Genomic DNA, 21,444 nt, shown 5'->3' with positions numbered 1-21,444 from the left:
AATGTAATACTTGCTATAATGGAAAAACAGAGGAAAGAGTGTCTAATTCTACTGAGTGTCTGTATGGCTGGACAGAGAAGGTGACATTTGAGTTGGGTCTTGAAAAATAAATAGTCATTTACCAAGTAATGAGGATGAAGAAAGGCATTACAGATGGAGGTAGAGGCAGAAATGGAGGCAGCGAGATAAGCAGACACACAGTTGTAACCCAGCACAGCACAGGGGACCAGTCGGGAGCTGTGTAACCAGAGCTCTGACTCTCAACCTGAGACCCACACACTCCTGGACCTGCACAGCAGTATGTCAGGGGCTGTGCAAAACCACAGGATGAGCATGTCACGGTTGCCTAAGATTTCTTTGTGTTTATTCAATTTTCTGTCAATTTTAGTTAATAGCAGCTTTAGACATTTTCTAAAAAATGGAAACAAACATGAATTCATCGCAGAGCCAAGTGAAAAAACTTCACAAATTCTTTATATGAAACAAATATATCTCAGTTGCAGAAGTCTATTTCATGTTCTAGACTTTCTTTCCATCAACCTACTACTCACTCCTGGTCCCTGTGATTTCCTGCCCCTTGGCTGTTACGGGTCTTCAATTAAGAAGCAGTGGACTAAAATGTGGGTTGGGCTGGGGATGGAGGCAGGAAATGAGGTTAGAAAAATAACTAATTACCTTTCAGATTTATTTCCAGTGTCTTGCAGAACCCTGTTTATACAGAGTTTCATATGCCAGCTTGAGCATATTTAAGCAGGGTGATGTCAGAATTCAAACTATGATCTGGAAAATTCTGCGGCAACTTGGCATATAAATTAGAGGGAAAGAGAGAGAACAAGTCAAAAGACTATTGCTACCGTCTAGGTGAGAGACAAGGCATATCTGAAATAAGGCAGAGGCAGAGGATGGCTAAGAGAAAATAGATTATTTGAGAGACAGTTAATAAAGAAAAATGACAGGACTTAATGATATATTGACTGTGGGCAGTAGAAGAGGAGTCAAGGATGACTTTCAGATTTCGTTTTGCAACTGATGGACAATGACGCTATTACCTAGGGTAGGAAATAAACAAGGAAAAACAGTTTCCTGAAAGAAAATGAGTTGACTTTGGCTCTGCTAAGTTGTGGTGCTATGGCAATTCATTCATTCACTACATTTAATCTTTATTTAGCATCTATTAAACAACATGAACTGAACTAGAGAGGTAGTTGGAAATGTCCAGTAGCTAGAGGAAATTCAGGTCTGGAATTTAAGAGATATGTTAGGCTGAGAATGTAGAAATGAAAGTCTGGCGTGTTTAGTGGTGATGGCTGAAGCTAAGCGGAATATATGATGCTGATGCCACCAGGAGAGTGCGATGATTAAGAAAAGAAGACTCAAGACTGAGCCCAGGGGAAAACAAATCTTCCAGTGCCTGGGAGTGGACAAGCTGGAAAAAAGTTGTCAGAATGTTTAGATAATACCTCTTTTTCCGTTTTTTTTTTCCTTCATAATTTGTATTGTAAAATTTGTTTGAATTTTGTGAACACACATTTTTCAGAAATTTGAAGGAATCTATATGATCTTTCTGCACATTATGTAAAAATCTTCATTCAGGATCCTTAAAGTCTCATATGTTATAAATGATCAGCCTTTTCCCAATTAAAGATTTATTTAAATTGGGTGTAAAAATTAATTTAGACCAATTACAGCAGTCAATTACATTGCTTTATTAAATTCTGCCAGTTTACAAATTAGGAAGTTATTATTATTATTTCTTTATTTATTTTAAGACGGATCTTGGCTCATTGCAACCGCCACCTCCCAGGTTCAAGCAATTCTCCTGCCTCAGCTTCTGGAGTAGCTGGGACTGACAGGCGCGCACCACCATGCCCAGCTAATTTTTTGTATTTTTAGTAGAGACGGGGTTTCACTTTGTTAATCAGGATGGTCTTGATTTCCTGACATCGTGATCTGCCCGCTTCGGCCGCCCAAAGTGCTGGGATTACAGGCGTGAGCCACCGCACCAGCCCCCAAAGTCTCATATGTTATAAATGATCAGCCTCTTCTCAATTAAATATTTTATTTAAATTGAGTGTAAAAATTAATTTAGACCAATTACAGCAGCCAATTAAATTACTTTATTAAATTCTGCCACTGTACAAATTAGGCAGTTATAAGTTTTCTTAAGGGAAAGGAGGAGAACAGTGTTCAGAGAGTTAAGCTTCACTGTATGAATCCCACAGGACTTCTAATCACAGTTAAAATGAACCTTGGGTTACTCACGGATTCAAATTTCTTCCCCCGGAGACTCATACTTAAGCTTGAATCAAATTATAAACAAAAGTTATTCTGACAAGAGGGAAACGTAATCCATTAGGGTTCTGGGGCGCCCACGACACAGTGGAGCGCAGCTTCCTCTCCACTCCCTAGGAGGGCCCAGCTCCAGGGTGGGCAGGAAAGCTACCCGAAAGGATTCTGAGTGGGCAGACTTCTTAATATCTCCTCTCCTGGTTCCTAGGGTCCACACCCCAAAAAGATTCTTCTCTGGGTGAGATTGCGGTGGGTGTGAGGCATGGACCGAGACTGTCAGACCTGGGGTCGGACCGGGCCACTGTCATCAATATACCTAAGCCACAAAACTCTTTCCTTAGTAGTGGAAAGCTGCTGGCCTCACCCGTTAGCGTTAAGTGACGTCACATCGTGGCATCCAATCACAAGCCTGTTTTGAAAGAGACTGTTAGGAAGCGGACACTGTATTGGTAGAGGTTCTCTGTCAATCTCGCAGAGGAATCGCCTCTTTTCTCTTAGCGACGGATGCGTCCTAGCAACAGTCGGCAGAGTTGCTGCGGTTTGTGCCCTTGCGATGTTATTCTGAGAGAGGAGAGTCAAACTCCCACCTCCAGCTCTCGAAGGAGCTTTTCCCCAGGGCACTGCAAAGAGGCTCCTTTTCCTTCAGATCAGCAGTATCAGGTAAGGGAAGCTCTGAATGGGAAAGGCGGCGTGGAAAAGAAGCATTTTACTCACTCTCTCAAGGGTATTTGAACACTCGCTGTGTCAGCAATGTGCTAGGTTAGTGGCAGTGAAGACTACACAAAATACAAGTCTTTCCTTGCTTTCAAAGAGCTTCCAGCCTAGCGAGGGAGACAAAAATAGCAACGAGAGAGCGGTTAACGACACTCTAAGAACTTTGAGGGCATTACTGTCTTGTTCCCATGTTACATATACCCAGTGACTATCATATTGCCTAGCACATAGTAGGAGCTCAATAAACCATGATTGAGTGAGTGAATGAATGAATGAATGCCAAAATAGCCTGATTCTGATTATCCGTCTAGGGGCAGGGGTCAAAGAATAAAAGATTAATGTGGGCTGAAATAGATTACTTCAGGACTATTTAGAAAGGGCTGGAGTAGATAAACAGTGAGGAAGATGAACAGGGAACACAAACTCTTTGAAAGTAAGGACATTGTCTTATTCCCCTAGTGACTAGTTTACCTAGTACCTAAATTGCTGCTCAATACTTTCTCCTTCTTCTTGTGTATGGTGAATGCTAAACGAATTCACAGCAATCTTTTAGGAAGCTCTGAGTTTGAAACCCCCTGCCTTTGCAGAGACCTGGCATAATTACACATAGTATGATTGGAAAGTGTCAGGGGGAACAAGATTGTTTCAGCCTGAGTGACGAAGTCAGGGAGAATTCAGGCTTTGGGGAAAACGTTCCTATTGACCTTGAATGATGAGTAAGATTGAAGCAAGCAGAGAGATTCCTGTATGGTGTGGACCAGAAGCAGCAGGAGGGGTGGGAGGGAAGACCATTCTCCAGAGAGGGAGGTGGGAAAGTCCTGGACTGTTTGGGAATGAATGGAAACCGTACGAGGCTGGAATAGAACTGGAAAGGTTGACACGGTGAGGCAGACTGTGAAGGTATCGAAGGCCATACTTATATGAGTTCGGACTCTCTTTTGTTTTGCAAAGTCTGGTGTGTAGACCACCAGTGCAAGACTGTCTCACAGTGCTTTTAAAAATACAGAGTCCCAGGCTCACCCCAGACCTCCAAAATCAAAGGAGGTCCAGGAATGCATTTCAAATGAGCTCCATGTCTACAATCTGGAAGAGAATGCTACTGTGAATGATAGGGACCCACAAAAGTCATTATACAGGGAAGAGACTTGATAAGAGATGCATTTTTGGAGTGCTCTGAGGTTGGCCTCTTGAGTAGCTGTTCTGGTTAGAACAGAGGTAGAGAGGCTAGTTAAGTGTCCATGATCTAGGGCAGGGGATTCAGGGAGGAGAATCTGTGGATTTTTAAAATTACATATTTATTTTCACTAACCACCGATTGAAATGTATGCAATTGGTAACAAACCACAGTAGTATTCACAGGCCTGTGATTTTGCCACCAACTCTTTTCATATTACATTATAGAGATTGTAAATATATTATTTATCCTCATCATTACCTCACAATTAAGGTAGTTATTAGAACCACTGCTAGATTTTGTTATTTAATGTGTTAATAAAGAAGTACAAATTATTATATCATGATTTTAAAAATATTTTAATACCTATATTTCCATATAATCTATCTTCTTTGTAATTCCATGTTTTTATTTGATGCATGGGCTTCACCAGGCTGCCAAAGGTTCATGGCACAAAACAGGGTTGGAGCTTCAGTTTTGGAGGACGTGTTAAAGACCTGAACCAGAGGAGGCTGTGGGAGAGGAGGGCTTGGAATTCGGGAGATATTTGGAAGGGAGAAGTAATAGGATAGGATCTACTCAAATAAGTGAGTATTCAATCTTGGAAAGAAGTGGAAATAGTTATGGAGGGAAAGAAATGAGAGAATAGACTAATAGGCATTGCAGGAATAGTTGTCTCTAAGGGTGGATGTTGTATACTTGCCAAAATATGGCTGAAGGGCCCAGGAGAATCTTGAAGCTTAACCAGGGTCTTAGTGAAAATTTACTGAGAATCAGTAGTTCTTGGAGACACATTTACCAGAGACCCAAGATGTTAGTCTTGGGTTTTATTCTAAATCTTTGTTTGTTTGTTTTAAAAGATATTGCTGGAGAGGTACCTCACACCTATAATTCCAGCATTTTGGGAGGCCAAAGCAGGAGGATTGCTTGAGACTAAGAGTTCTAGACCAGCCTGGGCAATGAAGCCAGACCTCATCTCTTAAAAATAAAATAAAAGATAGGGTGCAGTGGCTGATGCCTATAATCCCAGCACTTTGGGAGGCCAAGGCAGGCAGATCACCTGAGGTCAGGAGTTCAAGACCAGCCTGACCAAGATGGTGAAACCTCGTCTCTACTAAAAAATAAAACATTGGCCGGATGCAGTGGCTCACGCCTGTAATCCCAGCACTTTGGGAGGCCGAGGCGGGCAGATCACAAGGTCAGGAGATCGAGACCATCCTGTTCAACACGGTGAAACCCCATCTGTACTAAAAATACAAAAAATTAGCCGGGCGTGGTGGCAGGCGCCTGTACTCCCAGCTACTTGGGAGGCTGAGGCAGGAGAATGGCGTGAACCCGGGAGGAGGAGCTTGCAGGGAGCCGAGATCGCTCCACTGCACTCCAGCCTGGGCGACAGAGCGAGACTTTGTCTCATAAAATAAATAAATAAATAAATAAATACTAAAAAAATAGATTAAAAAAATGGGCATGGTGGTGGGCGCTTGTAATCCCAACTACTTGGGAGGCTGAGGCAGGAGAATCACTTGAACCCAGGAGGCGTAGGTTACAGTGAGCCAAGATTACGCCATTATACTCCAGCCTGGGTAACAAAGCGAGACCCCGTCTCAATTAAAATAAATAAATAAATACATGAATAAATATAGAAAAATGGAAGGCCAGCATGATGAGCTTGTAAATTATTTGGGAAGAGGAAAGAGGATGATGACCACCTAGATGAGGTCAGCTAATTGAAGAAGATCTGAGAAGATAAGACTTTTTAAGGAAGACCCCAGTTAAAGAGAAGGCGCCAGTGCTACAAGGCCTTTCATAATCAAGATCTCTTGGCTGGGAATAAGCCACACATACACACAGGCAACACATGAGAGTATGTAAACAGGTGTATGTTGTCAACCTAGATAGCAAACAGAGAGGGGGACTCTCTAAAATAAGATGTTTATTTGGGAATACGCATTACAATGGGAAGACACATGCAGTGGTAAACTATATGCATATTCAGGGAGTTAAAAGAGGACAAAGGTTTTTAAAGGAAAAATGAGGAGGATTATATCATTGTCTTCAGATAGTTATCCTTGGCTACAGAATCAGTGACAAGAGTGGCACCAGTCTGAGGTTGGACAGGCAGTTCCTGGGTAGATATCCTTGCAGTTGTATTTTGTGTGTGTGTGTAGAGTGGCAATGACCTTTATGCAAGGTTGTGGTTTTGTATAGTCTTTTGTGATAGTTCTTGTTATCTAGCATTTGTGACATACACTCCCTTCATGGCCTTCCCTAGCTCTGTTTGTCAGGGTTTTTAACACAAGTGGCTCCATGCTGATTCTGACAACTTTCACAATGCATTACATGAATAAAGTGAAGAGAGGCAATTAATAGCTGTTTAAATCGCTGTATTATGACAATTTAATTTGTTACTTATGCCTTCATCTATAGTAGTTAACCTCCTGAATAACAGAAGCATCATAAGAGGATACAGTCATGGGCAAGTTGCAGAGTTAGTTTGGAAGCAGATCGTAGACAGCTGTGAATGCAGTGGTCCTTGTAATCAAGTGGTGCACCATCACAGGTTTTGATCTGTTATGCAGGGGACTTACCCCATACACACTTTTGTCAACCTCTAATGTCTCTTGCTGTTAACATAGAATCTAGAAAATGTAACCTTTGTGCATTGATGGCAAAAGGTGTTCTGAAATGGGTAAATTAATTTACAAAGAAAATAAGTAGTTTTAATATCAAAAATATTTTTAATAAAAATGCTTAAACATTTCTAAGTGTTACCTTCCAAAATTTCTATTTTGAAATCCACTCAGCTCTAGTGGTTTGAAAACCAGTCAAAACACAAGCCACTGGCTTAGGCACAACCTTTATTTTAGGAGTAGATGAAATATATATATATATATATATTGAATTGGAATCTCACTCTGTCACCCAGGCTGGAGTGCAGTGGCGTGATCTCAGCTCACCGCAAGCTCCATCCGCCTCCTGGGTTCACACCATTCTCCTGTTTCAGCCTCCTGAGTAGCTGAGACTACAGGTGCCCACCACCATGACTGGATAATTTTTTTTTTTCGTATTTTTAAAAGAGACGGGTGTTTCACTGTGTTAGCCAGGATGGTCTTGATCTCCTGACCTCATGATCCACCTGCCTCAGCCTCCCAAAGTGCTGGGATTACAGGCATGAGCCACCTCGCCTGTCCTCTTCTGCTGCTCTTAATAATTACAAATTGATTTCAGCTGGGAACAGAAAAAATGTTATGCACATTTCAAAGTAATCTTAGTAAAGTAGGATTGGGTATTGAAAATTTTTTCATAATCTTTTAATAAGCAACTCAATAGAAAAAGGTTTGTTAAATGTAACACATTCATGAAATATTCAATTAATTTTATGAAAAAAAACTTCAGTAAGTCCTGCCATAATTTGAAAGTAATATCTTTTATTGGGAATTTGTTTTTAAAAAGAAAGATCTACATAAAAAATAAACCTTGAATAAATGTGTTTATTGAAGTTATAGAGTATATTATTCATTTGGTTTCGATACCCCCAATTGAAAGTGATTTATTTTCTATACATAATGTTGGTAGGATTTTTATTATTTACAATTACTAAAATAAACTGCAAAATTTTGCCTGAAACTGAAATACAATATAAAGTGGCTACTCCCAAAGTAACCATTTTCCTTTCAGTTCAGACTATATTCACCTGGCTCACTTCCGCTTATGAATGTTTCTGTCTGTGGTGCCTAGAAATGGAGATATTATGCTTTTTAATGAAGAAGAATTAAGACCCCTAAAAGCCTTTAGAACAACCTGGTCACTAGTACCTGGTCACCAGTCACTAGGTCACTTTGCCCTTAGTCACCAGTCAGTAATTTAGACAGTAGTCAATTAACGTTTGTGAAAGTAGTAAATGAGCAGTTCAGGTAAGGCAGCACACGTTAATGCACGCTCCAATTTTGGTGCCTAATTTGTTGCCGAAAATTTGACTTTGGTTTTCCCTGAAAACTGGAAACTCAAATTATCTACAGAGCATTTAATAGCAGTGTTTGAAAAGAACAGGACACTTGTTTACTTTGATTATTTGGAGGATGATTGTAAACTGATACCTATATTCAAGTTTAATTCTAAGGCAGCGCTTCCTAATTCCTGGAACCTGTGAATATGTTACCATATATGGCAAAGAAGTAAAGTCACAGATGAAATTAAGATCGTGGACCTTAACATAGGGAGATTATCCTGGATTATCTAGGTAGGCCCAATGTAGTCACAACGGTCCTTAAAAGTGAAAAAGAAATGAGAGGTCAGAGTATGCTATGTAAGAAGGACTTAACTCTCCCTTCTGACTCTGAAGTTGGAGGATAGAGCCACAAACCAAGAAATGCTGGTGGGCTCTAGAGATTGGAAAAGGCAGGAAAGCAGATTCTCTCTTAGAGGCTCTGGAAAGAAAGGAATGCAGCCCTGCTGACTCCCTGGTTTAAGCCAGTGAGATCTGTGTCAGACATCTGAACTACAAAGCTTTAAGATAGTAGATTTGTGTAGTTTCAAGTCACAAAATTTGTGGTAATTTGTTACAGCATTAAGAGAAAAGTAATACAGCATGCATACAGATTATTCCACAGACCATTAGGCAGAAGCATTTCGTTTAGACTGGAAATTCATAGACTAAGCATGGCAGAAGGGAAGGAGGACCAAGGAGTTATAAATCTAAGTTGTTGTTTTTTTTGTTTTGTTTTGTTTTGTTTTTTAAGTATGTTCACTGTGCTAGTTACAGGGGTTACAAAAATTGGAAAGAAAATATAATCCCCATGCTCACAGAGTTTATAGTCCAGTTTGCAATCTAACTTCATATACCTTCAATTGAACTCCTGAACTTCTCTTTCAAATCTGCTCTTTCCAAGGGACCTCCATCTCAATAAATAGTAACTCCATGCTTTCAATTTCTTAGGCAAAATTCATTGATGTTATCCTTCTCATAAGCAATATGTTCAAGTCACCAGTGAATCTTATTGGGTCTACTTAACAAAACATACCCAGAATCCAATCACTTTTCCCATCTCACTTTCACCTCCCTGATCTAAGCACTCTCATCTCTCCCATGGATTTTTAAATGTGTCTCAACTGGATTTCCTGCTTCAGCCTTTTCCTTGTTGCAGTCTTTTCTCAACACAGCAGCCATATTGATCCTTAAATTGTGGGACAGATGGAGTAAAGTAACTTCTCAGCTCAAAGCCATCCAGTACCTCTCCACCTCATTCAGAGTGAAAACCAAGGTCCTAATACATGACCTAGACCCCTTGGTGGCATATTATATAGTTGTTTCCAATTATATCCTTCCCAGCCATTACCTCCCGTACCTGTAAGAGGATCATACATTCCCACCTACTGCCAATCAGGCAGAGAATCCCTCCCCCATTATCAGGATTGACTTACTTGCTTGGGCCAATAGAATGTCAGCAGGAGGCACAATATGTCAGTGCCAAGGAGAAAGTTAGGAAGCATTATGTAGTTCCGTTAGCTCTCCTGCTTTTTTCTCTGCTGTGAAAGTGGTACATGTGAAATAGGGCCTGCATCTTCAGCCTGGGTCCCGGAATAAGACGACTTGCGGCAGCTCATCCACATCACAGTGCATAGCATGAGAAGAAATAAATGTTTGTTATTGTATGTCACTGAGATGTAGGGGTCATTTGTTACTGCAGCAAAGCTGACTAATATATCCCTATCACCTTTCTGACCAGCTTTGCCTGTAGTCTTTCCCTGACTCTGCTCCAGCCATCATGACCTTCTTGCTGTTTCCTTAAATATGCCAGGCATGATCCTGCCCCAGAACCTTTAGACGTACTGTTCCCTCCACCTGAAAATACTCTTCCTCTGCCAGATATCTGTGTTTCTTGCTTTCTCCTTTCTCAGGTCTTTGTTCCAATGTCCAATTCCTTTTCTTACCTTATTTTTCTCCTTAGTGGTTCTCACCACTTAAAATACTAATTATATTTTCCTCCTTTATTTGTTCATCTTTCTTCCCCTAGAATGTAAGCTTGCACGAGGGGTTTTGCCTATTTTGTTCACTGCTGTATCCCTAACACCTAGGATAGCATCTGGTGCAGCATAGTCACTCAATATATATATGTGGAATAAATAGTGGTGGTGGTGATGGTGTGTGCGTAGGGTGAGGCTAAGTGGTGTTAAGAGTTTTTCACCATGTTGACCAGGCTGATCTCAAACTCCTGACCTTGTGATCCACCCACCTCGGCCTCCCAAAGTGCTGGGATTACAGCTGTGAGCACACCACAGCACTCCAGCCTGGCAACAGAGTAGGCTGTCTTGGGGGAGAAAAAAAAGAAAGTTTTTCCAGTATTTTACATCAAACTAAAACGCAGCTGGGATAGCATATGGAGAAGGAGTACATTGATAAGGAATCTTCTGAAAAAAGGAATAGATGAAAGATTTGAAATATGCTAAGACTGGGAAGTGATATGGAGGACATTTGACAGCCTAAAGAGTTGAGTCAGATCCATTCATTACAGAATATCTTAAAAATAGAAATTGTCAGAATCATAAAATATTGATTAGATAATAAAATCCTGCTTTTTAGCTGGGCACAGTGGCTCATGCCTGTAATCCCAGCACTTTGGGAGGCCAAGGCTGGTGGATCACCAGGTCAGGAGTTCGAGACCAGCCTGGCCAATATGGTGAAACCCCATCTCTACTAAAAATACAAAAATTAGCCGGGCATGCTGGCACGTGCCTTTAGTCCCAGCTACTTGGGAGGCTGAGGCAGGAGAATTGCTTGAACCCAGGAAGCAGAGGTTGCAGTGAGCTGAGTCCTGCACTCCTGCCTGGGCGACAGAATGAGACTCTGTCTCAAAAAAAAAAGAAAAAAAAAAAAATTCCTGCCTTCCTGGGTAAAGACAATGATTTAAAATAGTTTCATTTGCAATGAAGCACAGCAGTTATCATTGAAATCCAAGGGATCATCTAGTACAGAGGGTAAGAATGTGGCTGTTAGAGCCAGGCTGCTTGGGCTCACAGCCTAACACTAGTGCCCATTGAGCTCTGTGTGCCTTCAGGAGAGCCACCTGAACCTCTTGGGGCCCTGTTTCCTCATTATAAAATGGAGATGAAGATAAAAGTAATAATAAAATGTGGTTATCTAGTATTCAGTAGTACAGTAGGAAATAATTCATTGCATATTTCAAAATTGCTAGAAGAATTGTAATGTTCCCAACACAAAGATAAATGTTTCAGATGATGGATAATCCCAGTTATGCCAATTTGACCGTTACACATTATATACAGGTATCAAAATATCACATGTACCCCCAAATATGTACAACTATTATATGTCAATAAAAATGTTTTAATGTGGTTAAGATTAAATTAAAAATACATGTAAAGTACTTGGAACTGTGCTTGGCACATAGTAAGCACTTCACAAATGTGAGCTATTATTTTTATTATTTAAAAAATACATATGAGAAAATCTAAAGGGAAGATGTTTACACATAAACACAGACACACTCACATCCACACTTTGGACAAGATTTTGTGATCGAATATCTAGGAATAAAATAAAACTTTGATATTTTGACCATGGGCTATGAAATAATAGTCTGTATTGATTTGTTAAAGTGACGCAAACCAGTCAGAGATAATTGAGTTGACTGATGACACTTTATTTCATTAAGTCTTCACAGTCACCTTGTGGGGTAGATTTTATTATTATTCCCATTAAATAGATGAATAAACTGAGACTTAGAGAAGGTAAGTAATTTGCCCATGGTCACTCAGCTGGAAAAAGTAGAGCCTGTTTAAAAACTCTGCTGACCAAGCTCCTGCAGTCACACTCCTAACCATTTAAACAGAACAGGACAAAGGTGAGCATGGCAGAGATGACAAGGATTTGATGTCATGGTGGTGACCTTGGCCAGTGTTGTATCCTGTCAAAATTGATGAGCCGTTCCATGGAAAACTTTTGGAGGCATTCTCTCTGATAGCCCAAATAAGGCCTTAGTGGTTAGGTGTTCACATCCTAAGACAAAAGTATGATCTCAATTACGTTAATTTAAAAATTATATATGCATATGCATGTTGTGGGCCTATCACTCCCAGTGGCCTATCTTGTCTTTGTAGCTGGACTACCTGTTGGGAAGCCCAGCAAAAGGTAACACAGAGCAGCTACCTGGGATGCGAATTTCAGTGAGATGCAGGGAAGCCAAGTCCTCTGTTGTGCTTCCATGGCAGGACCTGTGGCTGAGACTTTGTTCTGGCAGGTCACCACAGTGTGCTTCAGCTGAATGGCTCCACCAGAACAGTAAGATCTCATCAGTAAGATTGTTGTTGCGATAAACCTTTGTCACAGCTCACCCGTTCTAGGAAGACACAGGTTGATTTAGCCCAGGGTAAAACTTAGAAAACATATTCTTATGTTTATTAAATGATAATGTTTAGTATTTGAAATTGTAAGTTGTTTGCAAACTGTAATATTTACTAATAATATCATCTCTTTATGCAGCCCAAGCCAGAACCATGGCTCCAAAACGAAAGAAAAAGTCATCACGTCGCAAAAAAAGCCCAAAACCAATATTAGCTGGTAGGATTATTTCTTCATTGAATGGGATTTTTTTTGTATATATTAGATGGTTTTACATATTAAATTAAATAAAATATTCCTGTGTCATAAAGTCAAATGAATGAGGAATAAGATATATGGAGATTCATTCTTATGGATTAGTCTTTTGACTAATTTCATTATGATACCAATTAAATGCCATATAATGAATGCTACAGTAAACATATCACTAACAGATAACAGTGTGAAAGACAATTATTCAGATTTTCTCTAATTATTCACAAGATAGTTTAACTCTTCATTGTATATTTGCACTTATATTTTGTGTTTTGAGGTTTGGTAAAGATTATAATAAACTGGCCGGGCACAGTGGTTTACGCCTGTAATCCCAGCACTTTGGGAGGCCGAAGCGAGTGGATCATAAGGTCAGGAGTTCGAGACCAACCTGACCAACATGGTGAAAGCCCGTGTCTACTAAAAAAACAAAAATTAGCCAGGCATGGTGGCGCACACCCGTAATCCAAGCTACTCAGGAGGCTGAGGCAGGAGAATCACTTGAACCCCAGAGGCAGAGGTTGCAGTGAGCCAAGATCATGCCACTGCACTTCAGCCTGGGCGACAGAGCGAGAGTCCATCTCAAAAGAAAAATTTAAAAAGACTATAATAAACTGAGATGTATTTGATTCAAAAATGTAAATTTGACTTCCTTTTATTATATTCTAGCTAGTGAAGACATGGAACCAGTAAATATGGAGAGCATGGGTAAGTGGAAATATAATTTGCAACTTACGTCCTCAATTTTATAATATTTTAATTATGCAGCAAGCAAGCAGGAATACTACAAACTGAAGTGATCAATCAAAATGTACATGGGCTAAAATGATACTATTCTAATTAAAATATAAAATGAAAATTTTTTTAAAGAAAAAATAAGAGTAGAGAATTTCAAACTGAGAAACAAACTTGGACCAAGCAGTTCATTAAAAATTCATTATATGATTATTGAAAGGCCTTTTATAACTATAAAGTGTTTTAAGTCTGCAACTTAAGACTGTTATCAGGTAAGTATTTTTTCAAACTTTTGCTCATAGGTAGTTATCTGTATTTCACGCTGAGATGCCACTATTTCAAGGAAAGAGGCTGGTTTTTAAGCAAATAACTAGAACTTAGACAACTAACCTAATGTGTTCCTACATATAAAGGCTAAGTAATCTTATTATAACAAGACTTCTTTTGGTGGGATGGAGGGGGAACCTCTCTCTTCAAGTTGACTTAGATGACACACTTCACTTTTAAAAAAGAAAGGAGACAATGAGGGGGGCAAGGAGGAAGACTTAAAAGCTCTGTAGGCCACTGTAAAGATTTTGTCTTTTAATCATATGGGATGAGGAAATATTGGTAGTATTTAATCAAAGAGTGACTCCATCTGACATGTTTTTAAAGGGTCAGGTCGTCCTGGCTACTGTGAAGCAAACTGTAGGAGAAAGGACTGAAGCAGAGAGACTAGTTAGGAAGTTTTTCCAACAATCCAGGGAAAAGATGGTGATGAGCTGGGTCAGGGCAGTAGAGAGGGGCAGAGGTGTGGAGTGTGGAGGCAGGGAAAAAGTGGGAGAATGTCAGCTAATGTCAGTGGCTCTGTTATCAGCACCGAGCACAGTGCCTGTGGCAGAATATGCTGCCCGATAAGTATTTATTGAGTTAGTGAAACATGGGAGTCGTCTTTAATTTCTTTCTCTCTCTCCCTCCACACCTCCCTACCCCTTCCAAACCACCCCAACTTCTGTGAATTCCACCTCTTTTAAAATATATCTCAAACCCATCTGCTTCGCATTATCTTCCCATCTGCAACCTTAGTCCAAACCTCCGCACTCCTCACATCGGTTAGTTCCCGAGGTTTCTAATTGATATCACTGCTTCCACTCAGTCTCCTTCAGTCCACTGGGCACACAGCAGCCTGACCATGCTTAAACTCGTGTTTCTTGCTTAAACTCCCCCATGGTCTTTCTTTGCCATTGGGCACACCTTACAGTGGTCCTGACTCCTGTGCTCAGGTGGTCCTGACCTTGTTTCCTCCTCCTCTTTGCCAACCTACAGCCCATCAGCCTTGCTTAGCACAGAATGTTCCAAATTTATTCCAGCCTCAAGGCTTTTGCTGCCCCTGATGCCTAGCTAGATCCTCCCTTTATGCAACTTTCTCTTTCTTATCGTTGAGATCTAGACCACTATCTCACTTCCTGAAGAGATGTTCCTTGACCTCTGGGTCACCTATTACCTTGTTTAATTGCTTTCATAGTACTTAAAATTCTGAAGTTAAAGTACAGTCAATTTTCATTCATGGAATCTATACAGTCCCTTTGAATACTGAATTAGCCAATACTGAACTATTACTCCTAGGGGAAACACAGGGTTAGATTCCTGTGAGCCTCTGGCCACATTTTCATTAACTAGTCAATACATAACCTTGTTTGATGTGCATTTCTGTTTAAATACTCCTTATTTAATGTATACTGTTGATCCCTAACACTGAACTCATGGCCAAATCATGGCAAACAGCACTATAACTCATTGCTGAATAAATGAATGAGTGAATGAGTTGTATTGTCTCTTGTTCCTGTCTAAATAGACCACCACAGCTACCCTTCTTAGTTCCATCTCTCATTCTGTTTTCTCCCAAATAGCACTTATCACAATTTTTATTTATTTGTTTTTGGTTTTTATTTTTTTTCTTCTTTTTTCATAGAGATGGGTTCTCATTATGTTGCCCAGACTGTCTTGAACTCCTGGGCTCAAGGGATCCTCTTGCCTTGGCCTCCCAAAGTGCTGGGATTACAGGTGTGAGCTACCATGTCCAGCCCACGATTTGTATCTATGAGTGTACTTTATTATTTAATATCTGTCTCTCTGTCTAGATTGGATACCCTGGCAGTAGCACCGTGCTTTTCACATAGTGGGTGCTCAGTAAATATTTCTTGACTAAATGTATTGACTGGTAAGAAAATCTGTGAACCTGATAAAGGGGCACGGTTTGAGATGTATTCATTGAAAGTAAATGAACTGAAAAATAGGAATATGTTTGCTTAAGGGAAAGAAAAAACTAACCTCAGACCTTTATGGTGAGACAAGTGTAGGTTTTGAGTTAGCATCCCCTTCTCCTCAAGCCTGTCTCTACTCCCAGACTCCCCTCAGGTAGCATCAGGACCCCTCTGACTTCCTTACGGTGGGGCCCTGACCTTGCCAACTGTTACTCAGGGCTGATGACTGTCATGCTCCAGGAAACTGAGATCTCTTTTTCTAAGAAGGAACCAAGGTATCAATAGGCTAATTAAAAAACTGTCAGTCTTAAGGGCCTAACAGGGCAATGCCCAGAGGTTTCCGGAGAATAAATATAATTTTTACACATAGCTAATATTTGTGGAGCAATGACTTTGTGCCAGGCCCACTCTTCTCATTGCCTTAGCTCTATAAAGTAGGCATTATCGTGGCCATTACAGACATGAAGGTGCTCTGTGACTCCCAAATATTAAATAATGTGTCCAAATTATAATACGACTTAGTGGTATACGAGTTGCCTATTGCTGCTGTAACAAATTGCCACAAACTTAGTGGCTTAAACAATATAAATTTATTATTTAACAGTTCTGGAAATCAAGAGTCCGAAATTACTTTCACTGGGCTAATGTCAAGGTGTCAGCAGGGCTGATTATCTCTGGAGGCCCTGAGGGGTGAATATGTTTCCTTGCCTTTTTCAGCTTCTAGAGGCCACTGTATTTATTGACTCCTGGCCCCTTCCTTCCTCTTCAAAGCCAGCAGCATAGCATCTTTGAATCATTCTCTATGACATCTGTTTCCCTTGTCACATCTCCTTCCTTGACTTTGATCCTCCTGTCACCCTCTTATAAGGCCCCCTGGGATTACACTGGGCCAATCTCAAAGGCCCAATCATCTCCCCACCTCAAAATCCTTAACCTTCAACATCTGGGATAAATGTTTAAAAAAATGAAAAATAAATAAATAAATAAAAAGAACATAAAAACAAAAACAACACAAAGTAAAGGTCCTTAACATAATTATATCTACAAGTCCCTTTTCTTATGTAAGGTAACAATACAGAAGTGTATTAGTCTGTTCTCATGCTTCTAATAAAGACATATCTGAGACTGGGTCATTTATTTGAAAAAAGAGGTTTAATTGACTCACAGTTCTACATGGCTGGGGAGGCTTCACAATCATTGCGGAAGGTGAATGAGGAGCAAAGTCACATCTTACATGGCAGCAGGCAAGAGAGTATGTATAGGAAAACTTCCCTTTATAAAACCATCAGGTCTCGTGAGACTTATTCACTATCATGAGAACAGCCCAGGAAAGACCTGCCCCCATGATTCAATTACCTCCCACTGGGCCCCTCCCACTGCACATGGGAATTATTCAAGATGAGATTTGGGTGGGGACACGTAAAACCATATTAACAAGTTTCAGGAATCAGACATGAACATATTAGGGGGACATTATTCTGTTTACCACAAGTGGTTAATAGCACAGGCTTTGAAATTAGACAGACCTGGTTTAAGTTATAAACTTATGACTTAAAGTCATTTAGTGACTGTATGGCCACAGATGACTTCACCTCCCTGAGCCTCTGCTTCTTCATCTGAAAAGCAAGATGGACTATCTACCTCATAAGATTGATGTGGAAATTAAATTACTAGTACATGCACATTTCCTTACATAGGGCTGTCACAAAGTAAGTTCATGTTAACTCTTTTTACTATAAAAAGATACTATAAAGACAGATAAATAGATTAATCCATGAGAATAGAGTCCAAAAATAGATCACATGTTCATGGTCAGTTGATTTTCATCAAAGATGCAAAGGTAATTCAGTGGAGAAGGGATAGTCTTTCCAACAAATGATGCTAGAACAGTTAGATAGCTATAAGTAAGAAAGTGAACTCAATCCATGCATCACACCATATACAAAAATTAACTCAAAATGAATCATAGACCTAAAAGTAAAACCAAATATTCTAAAACTTCTAGAAGAAAACATAGGAGAAAATCTTTGTGACCTTGGAGTTGGCAAAGATTTCCCAGATATGACACCCACAGCCAAAATCCCAAGAAATCTTAAAGCTTTCTTAAGATTTTCTTTTTTAAAATCTTAAAGATTTTGTTCTTTTATGGAATACTTGCCAGCAATGGAATGAACCATTGCTACATTCAACAATACGAATGAATCTCAAAAATAATTATGCTAAGTGAAAGAAGATAAACAAAAAGAGTACATTTATAAATATTCCAGAAAAAAGCAAACTAATCTATAGTGACAAGAAAACAGCTTAGTGGTTACTTAGGGTTACTTGGGGATGAAGGAGGTGTATTGGAAGGCAGGGGCAGGAGGAAACATTTGGGTTGTATGGGTACGTTCTTTATCTTGATTGTGGTAATGGCTTCATGGGGTATGTGCAGATATTTATCAAATTGTACATATTGTATGCAGTTTATCATTTGTCAATTATAATTCAGCAAAGCTGTTTTTAAAAAAACTAGACAGCAACCAAGATGTTTAAAAAAAAGAATGTACAGTTGAAATGTATAAGGGTTATTTTAAATAACACTCATTATGTAGGACAATATATGTGTAACCTATGATTTATATTGCATAGTCTTCTATTGTGTGCACACAATAAGATTCTGAGGCATGAATTGTGTAGAGCTTGAGTCTGCCTTTGGTTCCTGCTAGGTGAATAACTGCCATTCACTGGATCCTATGGAACGTCATATCTGTTCCCTCCGTGTCTATGTGTGGAGAAGCAGGACCCTCTCCATGGCTCTTTTGTGTCCACTCATTAGAGAGAAAGCATAACATAGTAGAGTTCAGGGACCTTGGTTTTGATCCCAGTACCACCACTTTCAACTCCCAGAGGCTGACCTCGGCCATGTTATTGAACTCTGTGGCCCTCAGTTTTCTCGGCTAAAAAAATGGAGACAATTATAGTAACCACCTCTGAATGTTGTTGTGAAGACTAAATGAGTTAATAATACACATAGAGTGCTTAAAACTGTGCCTGGCAGCAGTAGGTGCACCATAGAAGTGCCCTTGCAGACATTGTCCTTGTGATTGGCACTCCTGGCCTCAGTCAGCTTCAGAAGGCCCTGAAGGGGCCTTCTCTGCACCAACACTTGTCTCACACTCCTTGGAGCAACCAGCTTCCCACTCTTCTCAAGGCTCCAGTGAGCCCATCTCCTTGCTGATCACAGTAGCCTCATTGCTGTAGCCTATGGCACTGTCCTCAGTGTGTGCCTCAAAGCCTACCCAATAGCAGTTGTTTTATAGTATTTGGCTGGTAACCCTGTGGGGTGGTCAAAAGCATCAGGCCTTGCCCTGGTTTGGTTCTCATGGTGATGGGGCGTGATGGTATTGGACTATAGAAGTTTTGTGTGATCTGTTGGCTGCCAGTTATCTGCAGTTATCACCGATTGCCAACTTGAACCAGAAACAGTCCACTAGTTTTACTGACTTCTAGATAAAGGAATGTTAGATCCTATAGTAGAGTTGCCTTGAAAAAGTTCAATTAGTGTGAAAGGATCGTTTTTTGTGTGTGTGAAATATATCAAGCCAGGAGAATTTGAAGTGTGTGTTTAGTAGGGGCAGATAACACAGAAAACAATCTTTGGTGCTGTCTTTCCAGTGTCGTGGATGGTAGAAAGCTTCCTGGTCTTCTTGAATGCCTCTGTTTATGAGGGACAGCTGCCTTCTTTTCTACACTAGCACAGTGTGAGTCTCACAGTCCCACCTTGTGGTTTTCTCAGGCAGAACTATAGAACTTTTGTTATACATTCGACACACAAATGCCGTCTGTTTGCAGAGGAGCACTTGATTTGGATCAAGTCAACAGTCACTTACTGAGCATCTCATAGGTGCCAGGTTAGTCTTTTTAGGGAGATAAAAGTGTATAATTTGTCCTTCATTCATGAACAACTTGAATTCCCAATGTCAGGTGAACTGACTGCAGTTATACCTGATGTAAATGACGAGTTGATGGGTGCTGACGAGTTGATGGGTGCAGCACAGCAACATGGCACAAGTGTACATATGTAACAAACCTGCACGTTATGCACATGTACCCTAGAACTTAAAGTACAATAAAAAAAAAAAAAAGAAAGAAATATACTTTTACATATAATCAGTATTATGCATACAGTTATTTAAAACCTCCAAATTACCTGAATTATTGTACCATAGAGCCCCTGGGGAGGGGGAAAATATTTCTATTTGAAAATAAGCTCAAAATTCCAACATGAGAGGCCACATACACTTTTCCCCTTGCTGGAACATCTGTTGAGTAGTTGGAGGGAGGATGGCCTGACATCCAGGGGCGTGGGTGCTGGAGGAGATGGGAGTGGATCCTGGGAGCTGGGGAGAGAGTCCTGGGGGCAGATGCAGAGCTGAGACTGTGTGGCTGATGATAGCGATATGAAAGATAAGAAAACAGGAAGAAGACTTGAGAAAGGGAAGGGCAGCAGGCAAAATGCTCCTTTGTCCTCTAGTGTCCACCCTACTGGGGCATGCTGCTGCTGAGGACTGGCCTGGGGTGCGAAGAAAGCATGGGAAGACCAGGGATGGAAGCCTCTTGAACCTCTCCTCTCTCGTCTTCTGAGAGCAATACTGGGACTGGCAGCCAGATGGGAGGAAAGGGATTCCCTGCCCACTTTCCTGTGTCCAAGGGTTTATTAATACAACTGAGAAGTCACTATTTGAAAAATGTGAGGAATTGAGTAACAGTAAGTTTGACTGTGAAAAAGAGAAGCCCTAAAGAACAGAGATCCCTATATAGGCTCAAGGCTCAAGGGGAGGTTTCTTTTCTCTTCTCTTCTCTTCTCTTTTCTTTTTGACAGAGTCTCGCTCTATCCCCCAGGCTGGAGTGCAGTGGTGTGATCTCGGCCCAATGCAACCTCCGCCTCCCAGGTTCACACCATTCTCCTGCCTCAGCCTCCCGAGTAGCTGGACTACAGGCACATGCCACCATGCCTGGCTAATTTTTTGTATTTTTAATAGAGCTGGGATTTCACTGTGTTAGCCAGGATGGTCTCGATCTCCTGACCTCATGATCCGCCTGCCTTGATCAGCCCTAAGGGAAGGTTTCTTCAAAATGAGAGACCATTGAGCAAATCTGCATGCTGAGGGAAAGTGGCATGGAAGTAAGAAAAGCTGAAAGGAAAGGAATAGATTATGGGGCCCTGGCGGCTGAGGAGGGCAGGTCCTCTGAGTGTGTAAGGGCAGAAAGGTGGTACCCATTTTAATTAGCACGTGGGCAGGGCTACAGGACCCGGCAGGATTCAGTGCTATTCAGACCCTGTTTTCTCTGTGAAATAGAAAGCCAGTCACCCGGTAAGAGAGAGCAGCAGGGGAGAGGGTGAGGTTGGGGTGTTTTAGGAAAGCAATACAGGCTGAAAGCCTAAACAAGTGGTCATACCTTCCAACCAATAATTTCACTTTTTAAATCTATCCCAAGAAAATAATTTGAAATGCAATAAAAATTTATAAACTAGATATTTGTTTCTAGAATTATTTACAATAATTGGAAACAAGCAAGAAAAGAAATTAGAATGCTTACTAACACGAGAATGGTTTAAAATTATGCTATAGAATTCAATTCATCTAAAATAATGTTTTAGATAGATTACTTAATGTCATTGTAAAATACTTGTG

The 21,444-nt window shown here is 40.4% G+C and overlaps 1 protein-coding gene across 2 annotated transcripts in view; it reads left to right on the top strand.

Annotated features, from left to right (window-relative positions):
- Positions 1-2,769: 2,769 nt before the first annotated feature.
- Positions 2,770-21,444, top strand: part of DNAI3 (dynein axonemal intermediate chain 3) — a 73,930-nt gene continuing 55,255 nt past the window's right edge. Inside the window, exons 1-3 of one of the 2 annotated variants that reach the window (XM_007978107.3) lie at positions 2,770-2,949; positions 12,678-12,755; positions 13,458-13,496. In XM_007978107.3, the coding sequence (XP_007976298.1) occupies positions 12,692-12,755; positions 13,458-13,496 (103 nt within the window). In that variant the 5' untranslated portion in view covers positions 2,770-2,949; positions 12,678-12,691. Of the gene's footprint in view, positions 2,950-12,587; positions 12,756-13,457; positions 13,497-21,444 lie in introns of those variants that run through there. The other variant, XM_073007154.1, reaches the window with a different exon arrangement.

Source organism: Chlorocebus sabaeus, chromosome 20 (assembly GCF_047675955.1).
Source record: "Chlorocebus sabaeus isolate Y175 chromosome 20, mChlSab1.0.hap1, whole genome shotgun sequence".
NCBI classification, from domain to species: Eukaryota; Metazoa; Chordata; class Mammalia; order Primates; family Cercopithecidae; genus Chlorocebus; species Chlorocebus sabaeus.
Note: the sequence above shows the minus strand (reverse complement) of the source record. Positions and strands in the feature narration are given on the sequence as shown.